A 12,995-nucleotide genomic window follows, 5' to 3' on the forward strand; every position below is an offset into this window, starting at 1 on the left:
TGCCGAAAAAGCGCAGCAAAAAACTAGTACCTTGGAGGTACTAGTTTCCAGAAACTGCGGGGCAAGGGCGGGCGTCTGATCGCGTTTCCGGTGGTATCCGGCGCCCGCCCATGTCCCCTTGCGGAAAAGGGTTTTTTTCCCCCCACGTCTCCGTGGATGCGCACACGCACCCAACGGAGCATGCGCATTCGTAGTGTACACAAAAAAAGAAAACCAGTTCGCCGCGCCGTGCGCTTCTTCATTGCGCGCAGGCGTGTGTTGTGATCGGCACCTCTCCCTTGCCATGGAACCTCCACAGTACCTCCACAGAACCTCCACAGTAGGTCTGATCGCTTTACTGCATGTTAGTTTGCCCCGGGGCAAACAGCCACACTTCTCCTCTGCAGTTTCCTGCCCGTGTGGCAGGGGCCTACATTGGCTTTTCCTGTGTCCTTTATAAAGTTTATATCTCCGGTACCTGGCATTACATTTTATGGCACGCATGGCCCGGCCCGACCCCCCTCATAACATATGAGTTTGACACATACACCCAACCAAATACAAACTTGATTTTACTTCATTTATTGTTTTCATCAGAGGTTATTTCGGGGGGGAACGCGGGGGAACCGGGTGAGGTACGGGGTGGGTGGGGCACATGACGAAGCCCCGCCCCCTGCTTCCGGCCGCCCCGCTTCCGGCCCTGATTCAGCCAGGAGGAGGCAGGAGAAGAGGGAGGGTAAGTTGCTTCCTCCCTGCCTCTCCCCACCCCTGCCTGCCTGGGGCCAGGGAGGGCCTTTGCGGGGCTTCCTTGCACTCCCACCGGCCTTGCAGGTTCACCGCCGGGCCCCTCATGGGGCTCGGCAGTGGAGCTGCAAGGCTGGCGGCGGCGGTCGAGACAGTTGGGGGCGGGGTGTGTGGCCTTATGACACACTTCCGGTGATGTCAGGGGGTGTGGCATATGCTAATGAGTTCCCCCAGCTCTTTTTCTACAAAATGACCCCTGGTTTTTATGATAAGTAAAGGTCTACAGGTGAAAGAAATCAAATTGTTTTTGAGCAGGGCAGCTGGAAATTCCTTTGCATGTAACTGGTAAATGATATAAATAATGACAAATAAGGGCTAAAATGTACGGTATTGTTATTCTGACTTTGCATTAAAATGTAGCTTGCTTTGCTAAAAATTGGATTGATTGGATATTCAATGTTAGGTCAAGTAACTGAGGTTTACTTCATGTTTAGATCGTGATAACTAATCAAAGTTTTAAATCAGAAATGTAAGGTTTTTATTTGTATTACATGTGATCAAAACATGTGATCAATACATGTTAAACTTAAAACACCTTTGAAGTACTGCAAACACAGATGAAGACATAGGTAACAAAATTATAAAGATGTACAAGAAGAAATTCTCAAAAACATTTTCAAAATTCCAAACTGAATATCTTCATAGTGTTTCATTCAGAATGACTGCCATATTTATGAAGTCTGTTTTAAGAGCTCTGAGTGAAACCTGCCTTTTGAAAGATTGTCTAAATATTCATATCCATCCACCAAACTGCAGCTTGTTTGGCAAATATACTTTGGATAGGTAATCTGATGAAAAAGAAGTCAAAGCTTGGATTTCAGCCTTCATTTTAGATACTGCCATAATATCTAGCTGAAAAGAAAAGCATTGAAAATTAAATTTCAGCTGAAACATATATGATGCACAATTTTAAAGAAACCAGAGGAGTCACTGCAGCACAGCAAAAATATGATATAGCCTTGTTGAAGGCTGACTGGTTCACATCATAAAAGATAGTTTACCTTGGTGCCACATAACTCTTTGGCTACAATCCATTTCATCCCCCCCAGCCACTGAGGGCTTTTAATTTTTTAAAAGATTGGTATCTAGAATATTGTTATATCGATAGACCATTGTAGACGTAGCAGGTTCTCAAAATTCTCAGCTTTCATTTTAAAAAAATTAAGTCTGTAGCACATTCACTTGCAGAGATAGAAGAAAAATAGCATATCTTTGCACCATAGGGTTTCCTACTAGAGACTTACTTTAAAAAAATAAAAGCTGGGAATAAATAGAACCTGCTAAGATATAGTTATAATGGTATGTTGATATAACGCTATCCGAGTGCTGATTTTGTTTTTGAACTGCAAAAGCCCTGATGGGCCCAGGTGTGTGTGTGGGATGCCCATTGCTAGGGGACTGGGGGAGGGAACCTGCTGGGAAACCGCCATATGGAAGCCCCAGTGCTGCTGTGCTTTGTCTGCAGCTGCACCAGCAATGGGGAAACCACAAGATCCCATTCCCAAGTCAAAGACTCATTTGCCTGCATTTATTTGCTATTCTCTTAGCCCTTATATGTGTTAACTTCTACATTCATAAGTTTGCTCTCATCTCTATAGTACAGCAACCTTTGGACGTAGAACAGTTAGAATAACTATGGGCAACCCGTTCAGAGAACACGGAAAATTGCAATTAGTCCAAACCATGTTTCGCAAAGCCAGCTTAAATAACGGGTTTTGGTTCTTTATTGATTACAGTTTCACAAACCATGGTCTGTCAATTCAGGTATTACAAGTGGGGGACCCACAAAGGCTCATGGGGGGTGTCTCAATACCTCCAGATACCCTCCCCCATTATCTCCTTTCTCCCTTACCTTGGGAGCCTCCATATCTTCTCCCCTTTCCCTGCTTACCTCTCTCCTTCCCAACCACCAGCCAACCTGCCTTTTATTTGCCCCCATCTTCAGCTATGTTTATTATTTATTTACTTCATTTATATTCTGCCTTTCCCCCCAGTGGAGATCTAAAGCGCCTTATATTATTCCCCTGTCCTCCATTTTATGTTCACAATAACCTTGTGAGGTAGGTTAGGCTGAAAGTGTGTGACTGGCCCAAGGTCACACAGTTAACTTCCATGGCAGAGGGGGGATTCGAACCTGGGTCTTCCAGATCCTAATCCGAAACTAGCCACTACACCACACTGGTTTTCATACAGTTGCTGCAGTTGCATAGTAGTGAGCAGCTGAGCCTGCTAGTGGTTGCTGCCATGCCTGGCCCTACTGAGTCCTCCCTCAAAAGCCTGCTCTTTATTGACAGAAACTGAGACCTGCACGCTGGCAATATTGTTGTGGTTCCCTAGCAACCCCCCCCCATGGTCACTGAAGAGGACACTTTTTTCTTATTATTTTGGGGTTTTTTGCCTAACCCTCTATGTAGTGTTTTTTAAGGATTTCAGATTTTTCTGCAAACCGGGAGTTTTTCTCAGGTTTGTAGAAAGATCTGTCTTGTCTGTTTGTAATGTATTCAGCCTGACATGCCCGGACTTGCCCGGGCTGGCCAGGCACAACTCTTCAATAGCTTCATGTCCAAAGACAATGGGTCCGTAGGATCCTAGCCGGCCCAATCAAAGGGCCAGCTTCTCAGCCGGGAGACCAATGGTCGCCCGGTTACTGTAAATAGCCTATCGGAAGTAGGGGGTGTGTTTAGGTGTACTTGGTGGCGGGTTTTCTGAACCTATATAACCAGCCTGCGAGCTGGTCCCTTCGTCTTTGTCCTGAACTAAATAAAGGTATGCTTAGCGGAAATCACTCTCCGTCTGCATACTTTTCACTGGCAACGAGGATGGGATCGACGACCCCATGAACAAAGACCCGGACGCCAACGCGAGCACCGCACCGAGCCCCGACGCCGAGACCTCCGGGAACCGCGCCGCTTCGCTTCCCAGCTCTCCGGCAACCGCTCATCGCGCAGCTCCCGGCTCCGCTTCGCTCCCTGCTGACCCCGAGAGCAGCAGCGGCCTCCACAACGCTCCCGACGCCATCGCCGTTCCAGAGGCCACCCCACCACGTGGCTGCAACACAATGGCGACCGCGACCGCAACTGAAAGCCTGCCCGCTTTCGATCTCTCCCAGCCCTCGCTGTGGGACACCTGGCTGGACACGCTGGAGAGCCGCTTCACCATCCACAAGGTGGTGGATGACGCGATGAAGAAGGCTTACCTGCTGAGCCACTGCGGAATCCAGACCCATCGGCTCCTCAAGGACTTAATCTCGCCCAAACTAACGAAGGACGAGTCATACAGCTCCTTAGTCCAGGCCCTGACCGACCATCTGGCTCCCAAACCCACGAAGTACGTGGAGCGGTTGGACTTCTTCGCAAGAGTTCAGGGCCCCAGCGAAACCACCTCCGATTTTCTGGCGGCGCTGCGGAGCCTGGCGACCCGGTGCTCCTTCCCCAGCCTCGACGATACCCTCCTGAACCAGTTCCTCGTCGGACTCCGGGAGCCGAAGCTGCAGAGGAAACTGGTGAGCCAGAACGATCTGAGCCTGGACAAGGCCATCCGGGAGGCCTCAGCATACGAACAAGCGCGACAAGACCGCCGCGCCAAGGCGGTCCACCGTACCCAAGTGAGCAGCGGCTCCGACGTCTCGGACCAAGAGGAAGTCCTGCAACTCCGACAGCGGACTCAGCAGCGACCAAAACACGCATCCTCCAGGACCAACAAGGCCCCGTCTCCAAGCCAGTGCGCCAGCTGCGGGGAGGGCCACGAACGCCGGTCGTGCCGTTTCCGGAATGCGGTCTGCCGCTCCTGCAACAAGGCCGGACACATCGCCAAGGTCTGCCGGTCCCAGGGACAACGACCGAGATCGGCCACCCACCAGACCACCGCGGAACTGCCCCTGGAGCTCCACACCGTGTCGTCCCACTTCCCACAGCACCAGGTCTGTAACCTGCCCCCCGACGGCCCAAATAAAATGCATGTGACGGTCCTCATAGAGGGAGCCCCCTGCACCATGGAGATCGACACCGGGTCGACCTACTCCATAATATCCGCGGACACGCTCCGTTCACTGTGTCCTCAGGGGGGGCCACCACTACAGAAGTCACGGGGTTTCCGGTTACGGGACTTTAACAAAAACCCCGTGGCGGTGGTGGGCTGGGGCAAGTTCCGGGTCCAGTTTCAGGGCTTCAAGGGCCAACTGGACCTACTGGTTGTGGACCGCCCCCTCTCCAGCTTGTTGGGACTGGCCTGGTTCAAGGCCCTGGGGCTCTCCGTTACGGGCATCAACCAGGTTGGAGCACAGGATTTCGGGGCGGTGTGTGCAGAATTCCCCCGCGTCTTCGATGGGACCCTGGGGCGGTACACGGGCCCCGCCATCTCCCTGGACCTAGACCCAGCGATACGCCCCATACGCATCAGGTCCCGGCTGCCCCCGATCTCCATGAGGCCGAAGGTGGAGGCCGAGCTTGATCGCCTGGTTGAGCAAGGCGTGCTAGAACCTGTGGCGTCGGCCCGGTGGGAAACCCCCATTGTCACACCAATCAAGCCGAACGGGGACGTCCGCATCTGCGCGGACTATAAATGTACCATAAACAAAGCCCTACAGCCCCACGCATACCCGGTGCCGGTAGTAAGCCAAGTGCTGGCGGCCCTGGCCGGGGCCCGGGTGTTCGGCAAACTGGACTTGGCCCAGGCGTACCAGCAGCTACCGGTGGACGCCGCCACGGCCGAGGCCCAGACCATTGCGACCCACAAGGGGGCCTTCAAAGTGCACCGCCTCCAGTTCGGGGTCTCAGTCGCGCCGGGGATCTTTCAATCTTTTATGGATTCCCTTCTTAAAGGCATCCCCGGAGTTCAGCCGTTTCTAGACGACGTGCTGATCGCCGCGCCAGACCCCTCGTCCTTCGCAGACCGTCTGAGGGCCGTTTTACAGCGCTTCGACGCGGCGGGCCTCAAGGTGAAACGGGAGAAGTGCCTACTGGGGGTGCCGCGGGTGGAGTTTCTGGGCTTCGCGGTGGACGCCGCCGGCCTGCACCCCTCCCAGGACAAGGTAGAGGCCATCACGCACGCCCCGGCCCCGAAGTCCAAGACGGAGCTACAGGCGTTCCTGGGCCTAGTGAACTTCTACCACTCCTTCTTGCCCCTGAAGGCGGCCGTCGCAGAGCCGCTCCACCGCCTCCTCGACAAGTCAGCACCATGGGTCTGGGGGCCTCCGCACGCCGCGGCTTTCCAAACAATAAAGGACCTCCTGGTCTCTAATGCGGTCCTCGCCCATTTTGACGAGGCCCTTCCCGTGGTGCTGGCGTGCGACGCTTCTCCCTATGGGGTCGGGGCGGTCCTGGGGCACAGACTACCGGATGGTCGCGAGGTCCCGGTGGCCTACTACTCGCGGACACTGTCGTCGGCCGAGCGCAACTACGCGCAGATCGACAAGGAGGCGTTGGCAATCGTGGCAGGGGTGAAAAAATTTCACCACTACTTGTACGGCCGTCCGTTCACGATCCTGACGGACCACAAGCCCCTGCTGGGCCTCCTCGCACCCGACCGGCAGACACCGCAGATAACCTCGCCCAGGGTGCTACGCTGGTCCATCTTCCTGGCGGGGTATGCGTACGACCTCGTCCATCGGCCCGGACAGGCGATGGGCCACGCTGACGCTCTGAGCCGCCTGCCCCTCCCCAAGTGCGACCCGGACCCGGCCCCCGCGCTCCTAGTTGCGAGCCTGGAAGCCCTCACGGACCAGCCGGTCCATGTTTCGGAGGTGGCACGCTGTACCTCCAAGGACAAGACATTGGGAAGGGTCTTGGACTGGGTGGTGAGGGGGTGGCCCGAGGCCAAAGGAGACCAGGACATCGCCCCGTTCGCCACCCGGAAACACGAACTCTCAACCCACAAGGGGTGCTTGCTGTGGGGAAGCCGGGTGGTCATCCCCTCGCCTTTAAGGGAACGGGTACTCACCGCCCTGCACGAGACACACCCCGGGGTGGTGCGGATGAAAGCCCTGGCCAGGAGCTATGTGTGGTGGCCAGGACTGGACGCGGACATTGAAGGGGTGGTCAAGAGGTGCCAGCCCTGCCAAGCCTCGCGGCCGGAACCACCCCGAGCGCCCGAGAGGGCCTGGGAATCCTCCCACCGTCCCTGGTCCCGCCTCCATCTGGACTTTGCTGGACCCTTCCAGGGCAAGCTGTTCTTCATCCTGGTGGACGCATACAGCAAGTGGCTGGAAGTGGTCCCCGTGCCCTCCACATCCTCGCAGGCCGCAATCCGGGCCATGTGGAGGATCTTCAGCGGCCAAGGGATCCCCGACACGCTGGTCACGGACAATGGAACCGCGTTCACCTCGGCCGAGTTCCAGGCTTTCACCAGGTACTACGGGATCCGCCACGTCCGATCCGCCCCGTTCCACCCTGCCACGAATGGCCAGGCGGAGCGCATGGTGCGCACCACAAAGGACGCACTTCGCCGACTGGACTCCACCGATTGGGACTATAAACTAGCAGCCTTTCTCTTCGGACAGCGTACCACGCCACACACCACGACCGGCCGCTCCCCGGCCGAACTACTGCTGGGCCGCCGCCTGGCCTCCCGACTGGATCGGTTACACCCAGACCGAGCAACCCCGGAGGCCCCGGGCACCGAGACGTACGAGTCGGCCAGAGGGTTCTTTCCAGAGGACCCGGTGTACGCACGAAACTACGGCCAGGGGCCCCGATGGATCCCGGCCCGAGTTGTACGGGTCAAGGGCCCCCGTTCGTACGAGGTCTCCAGCGAGGATGGCCAGATCCTCCACCGGCACATAGATCAGCTGCGCCGTCGCACGCTACAGCTGGACCCTGAGGATCCGGACGAGGACCCAGAGCCTGCCACATCGGCCCCACTCCCGGCACCGGATCCACAGCCGCCTCTCCGTGAGGAACCCGAGGCACCTCCCACCGTGGTGCCAGACTGTCCTGCCTCCTCGGCGCCCTCGCCGCCTCCGAGCCCCTTGGCTCCCAGGGCCCCCGAGACCGAACCCATCGCTACCCCGGAGCCCCGACGCTCGACGCGCCCCAAGAAGCCACCCGCCTACTTGAAGGACTTCGTCTGTGGGTGCCTTCTGAACCAAGGGGGGAGGGGTGTAATGTATTCAGCCTGACATGCCTGGACTTGCCCGGGCTGGCCAGGCACAACTCTTCAATAGCTTCATGTCCAAAGACAATGGGTCCGTAGGATCCTAGCCGGCCCAATCAAAGGGCCAGCTTCTCAGCCGGGAGACCAATGGTCGCCCGGTTACTGTAAATAGCCTATCGGAAGTAGGGGGTGTGTTTAGGTGTACTTGGTGGCGGGTTTTCTGAACCTATATAACCAGCCTGCGAGCTGGTCCCTTCGTCTTTGTCCTGAACTAAATAAAGGTATGCTTAGCGGAAATCACTCTCCGTCTGCATACTTTTCACTGTTCATGGCCCCAATAACCAAATTTAAGTGTCTTCAGACAGGCTATGTTGAGAAGTAGATATATTGACTAGTGGGGACCCACAAGGACTTGCAAAAGACCTCATTTCCCCCTCCCTATTTCCGCTTTCCCTTCCCTGAAAGCCCCCATAACCTCTCCCCTTTTCCTGCCTCTTTTTCTCCTTCCCACCCAATAGCCAACCTACATTTATCTGTCTTCAGTCTTCCCTCCTTCCTTACCCCAGGAGCCTCTACCCATGAAAATTAGGGCCAGTTGCACAATACCAGTCACAGGATAGAGCCTAGTTGCACAGTGCACAACCTGCAAGGACTTATGGTCAGTGTTCCCTCTGAGCTGAGTTAGTGTGAGCTAGCTCACAGTTTTTCAGCCTCTGGCTCACACATTTTTGCCTTAGCTCAGGAAGGATGGCTCCAGAGCAAACTAATTCATGCAGTAGCCAAATCGCTCGCTCACAAATTTAATGTCAGTAGCTCACAAAGTAGATTTTTTTCTCACAAGACTCAGCTTAGAGGGAGCATTGCTTACGGATGTGTGTGTGTGTGTGTGATGGCCTCCTCTGCCCAGCCCAGTGACTCTGACTCAGAGCCATCAAGAGAAGAGACCGAGGAGGACCGGAGGGCCCAACACTGCTAAGGTGTCTGCTGCCAATTTTGCAGCAGAGCCAGAGCACACACCCACACCCCATCAGTGTCTACAAGGGATAACTCACCACTGGCCCCTAAAATGACCACCAGGGGACACTCTCACTCTGCAGGAATGGTGGTAGCAAAAGGCCTAGGCCAAGGTGACCGAAAGGAGGCAAAGTGCTTGACTGGCTGCACGCAACCCAATCCAAGAGCCAGACAGTAAGAACAATAATCCTTTGCAGGACCCTGGCCAAAGCACAGGGCAGCCACAGGAGCTGAACACCTGCCCAGCAGGGCAGTTGAGCCTGATTACTTCCCAGCCTATTTGGGCTGAGGCTTGAGAAGGCTGTCTTTCATGATCAACTGGTCCAGTAGGTGCAAGCCTGAGTGTCAGCCCCAGTTCCTTGCTGCCAGCACTTGTTAACGGTCCCAAGTTTTGCTATCTAGTCCTATGAGCCCTGCTCCAGAGAAGACCTGGCTGGACGGATACACCACCACACTGGCTTTTGTGGGGTGGCTGCTGTTTAACAGTAGCTTGCCTGACCACTCACTCGGCCTCTTTCCTACTGTGGTGGCTGCTGCTCACCCCTGCTAGCGTTGCTGCATCAGCGGCTCTGCCAGCTGCTTGCCTGGCCTCTCTCCTGCCCAGTGGTGGCACCTTGCTTGATCACCCAGCAGCTTTGCTGCCTTGGCAGCGGCAGCCCCTCACCTTTTGCCCCCAGTCTGTTCACTGCCTCAACTGCTAACTCAGTTACTTGCCTGGCCTCTTTGCTGCCGCAACGGCAACTCTGCTTCTACCTACCTGCAGCTTCACCGCCTGAGCAGCATGTTGGGTGGAGGAGCATAAGAGCTGCACAGGTGCAAACAAGACTACTAGTTTGGGGGGGAGGGGAATTAAACCCCTTGATGTATTTTTTTTAACATTTTCAAATTCTTCTGCAAACGGGGGGGGGGGTTCCCCCACATTTAAAGAATAGTCTCCTTTCACTCCTTGTGGGCCCAATCCATGGATTTAGATATCTGCAGGTCTGCTCACACTTGAGAAATAGATATATAGATGATTATAGTTATGCTATCTTAAGCGGTGTCTCAACTGTGCTGCAAGGTGTTCTTTATGTTTTAAATATCTTTCTGGAAAGAACTGACAAAATATCTTACAAAATAAGTAGTGATGATGTCACTAACATGCATATAACTGAGGTGCTTCTCAATCAGATCAACTTTTAAGGATCCACATCAAGCAAAACTGGGCTATAGGGGGCAGAATGGGTTGCCAAGGGAGTGAAGGCATATTGGCCTGTCCAGAGACACTATGAGACACCCCCACTCCTGAGTAGAAACAGAAGAGGAAATCCAGGGGCAATTTTCCACCAGGCAGGATGTCAGGTTGGAAGCAGTGCTCCCTCAGTCCACGTCCTACCATCAAAAACCTCTCTGTATATCTGCAGAGCTTTCCATGAGCAGAATATAATTGGTTGGAGTACTCAAGATACAAGAAACAGAGAGGGGAAAAAAGCATGGTTTATACATACCTCTTTTTTCCAGGTTGGGTGATAAGAAATGTAAGGTCTCTTCTGCAAACTGGCTAGCTTACTTTGGTCTCGTTTAGTAAATGGAATCAGTGCACTCTTAGGAACATTCAGCCTAAAAAGCAGATAGTTTGGCTATTTTGATTTTTCAAAACTGTTTAAAAATAGTAATTTTGCGACCCACAACATGTTCAAATAATAACAGTGAGACACTGCTTTGTAAAAGAAATCCAGAGAGATTAAGGGGGCAAATTACATATTGTAGGGGATATGTCGTTAGCAGCATAACACACAGCCCAGGTCTGGGATGGGAAATTCTTGGACATTTCAGGGTGGAGCCTAGGAAGGACAGAGTTTGAGGAGGGGAGGGAACTCAGTGGGGATGTGATGCCATGTAGCCCACCCTCTGAAGTTGCCATTTTCTCCAGGGGAACTGATCTCTATAGTCTAGAGGTCATGGCCCCACCTGGAGATTGGCAACCCTGATATACAGTCTCCCAGCACGGCGAATTACACATCCAAAGGCGATTTCCCCATCTGCAAAACAGGATGGGGGGAAGCCTGAAGCCTCTCTCGCACCATGATCTGCTGCCCTACTTGCCTGGACAAGATGTTAATGCCAATCTGCATGTATTTTATTTTGTTGCGTAATTTATTGTGCTTCTGCTAGTCATGGGGAGGAGAAAACAGTTCTGCAGAGCTCTGAAGCTTCACCCCCTGCTTAGCTCTGTTAGCTTTTTAGATTTCACCAGACATTGTCCCACACGTTTAAGTCTTTCATTGCACTCTTAGGAATTTTAAACTCGCTTTTGAGGGGGAACAAAAACAGCAGACAAAATTCTTACAATGTTGAATTATGTGTGAAATAGTTTTGTGCTTGTCAAATTGTGGATATGGAAAATACATGGTTTTGAGTGTCACATATGAATGGAGAATTAGTTGTAAATAGCAATTCAGAATTACAGAACATAGTAATACACAGCCATGCTAACACAGGACTGGATCTTCAGTTAATTTCTGGCTGGACTCTTGTAGCTAGATAAGGCACTGAGAGTCTTAATAGACTGTTCTTAACAACATCTACCAATGTGTATTTTTAAATAAAACAGTAGAATTTTTCCAGTTTTATGAGATTTAAAGCAGACTCCTTGTTGGTTAACAAAACCTGTTAACTAACCTGTCGAAATCTGATGGAAGGAGTCCAAGCCATCTTATAGCTGGAACTGTGAGGTGATGGGCTTCAAATGACATTGACTAAAGTATAAAATAACAAAATTGTGCTTAATCCGGTTTATATTTGCTGTTATTGAATTGAAACAATCTAAAATCAGAGTTTCAAGCAGTAGTACTAAGACCATATTTGGGAAGCAGTTTATTTGACATAAAAGTATATTATGGGAACATACAATGGATGAATTGTACACCTGAACACATGAAGCTCCCTTACACTGAATCAGACCCTGGATCCATCAAGATCAGTATTGGCTACTCAGAGTAAATGTGGCTCTCTGGGGTCTTATGCAGAGGTCTTTCACATCACCTACTGTCAGATTCTTTAAACTGGAGTTGCCAGGAATTTAACCTGGGACCTTCTGCATGGTGAACAGATGCTCTGCCACTGAGCCATGGCCCCTCCCTGAACTGTATTTGTTCACTGTTGTGGTATTTAGTTCTGACTGATCTCACTTTTCTATAATAGTGCACTGAGGTCCACTTTGATTGTCCTGCTTTTTTATAGTTACATCCATCATTATATGTGTTTATGCTTCTGCACAGTTAAAACAAATTTAAGTCCATGAACAACCGCACCATCTTTCTGTTATAATCGGAGCTGAATTTAAACTAAAGAGTCACACACTTGACAGCAAGCATTATATTCTGAACCATGTGTTTCCCATTGATGTACTTTGCAGGAGGAAAGAAGTAGGCAGGGGGCAGTGTCTCCCTCCAATCACAGCTTTTACAAACCCACCAGGTGGCTTTGCTTGTACCAACCATGCTTCCAAGACTTGTTTGTGGAAAAGAAGCTGGGAAGAAGGGATTACAAAGGAAAACCAGCAGAGGGAAGGATTTCAGTATCTTCTCTTCTTCCTGAGGCTCCTCTACAAATTGTCCCTTTTCATATAGAAAACACTAGACAGATTCAGGATGGAGAAATACTATCATGCAGACTGGGAAATTAGAAAAACATCAAAATCGGTACTAAGTTTGTGGTTCATGCATATTCTAACACTGTGGTCTTCAATGAATTCGTAGTGACTCACAAAAGCTCTTACCCTGCACAAATTTTGTTAGTCTTTAAGGTGCTAGTGGACTCTTGCTACTATGTACAGACTAACATGGGCTACGCATCTTAGTTTATACTATGGGAACAAAATTATTAAGGACAAAGATAATCTATTCCAAATAAAAGCAAATAGGCTACTTTCCAGTAAAAGAGACTAAAATTGTAAAGTTTAAATGGCAGAAATGTTCCCCTGCTGCCTCCATCAAGGTACAGGCAATTATCAGGTAGGTGCAAACTTGTTCTTGATTCCTCTCTAGGGATGCTACTGAATTTTGCAGCCATATTTTTTTCAGTCCAAAAATCACTTTCCTTTATGTTTTTCCCTTGTGCAAATTGAA

The 12,995-nt window shown here is 51.6% G+C and overlaps 1 protein-coding gene across 1 annotated transcript in view; it reads right to left on the bottom strand.

Annotated features, from left to right (window-relative positions):
* Positions 1-1,515: 1,515 nt before the first annotated feature.
* Positions 1,516-12,995, bottom strand: part of SPO11 (SPO11 meiotic protein covalently bound to DSB) — a 113,753-nt gene continuing 102,273 nt past the window's right edge. Inside the window, exons 11-13 of the mRNA XM_015422515.1 lie at positions 11,548-11,624; positions 10,374-10,485; positions 1,516-1,635 (exon numbers count right to left, since the gene is read on the bottom strand). Of these exons, the coding sequence (XP_015278001.1) occupies positions 1,516-1,635; positions 10,374-10,485; positions 11,548-11,624 (309 nt within the window). The remainder of the gene's footprint in view (positions 1,636-10,373; positions 10,486-11,547; positions 11,625-12,995) is intronic.

Source organism: Gekko japonicus, unplaced genomic scaffold, assembly GCF_001447785.1.
Source record: "Gekko japonicus isolate JY-2015 unplaced genomic scaffold, Gekko_japonicus_V1.1 scaffold1296, whole genome shotgun sequence".
In the NCBI taxonomy this organism is placed as follows: domain Eukaryota; kingdom Metazoa; phylum Chordata; class Lepidosauria; order Squamata; family Gekkonidae; genus Gekko; species Gekko japonicus.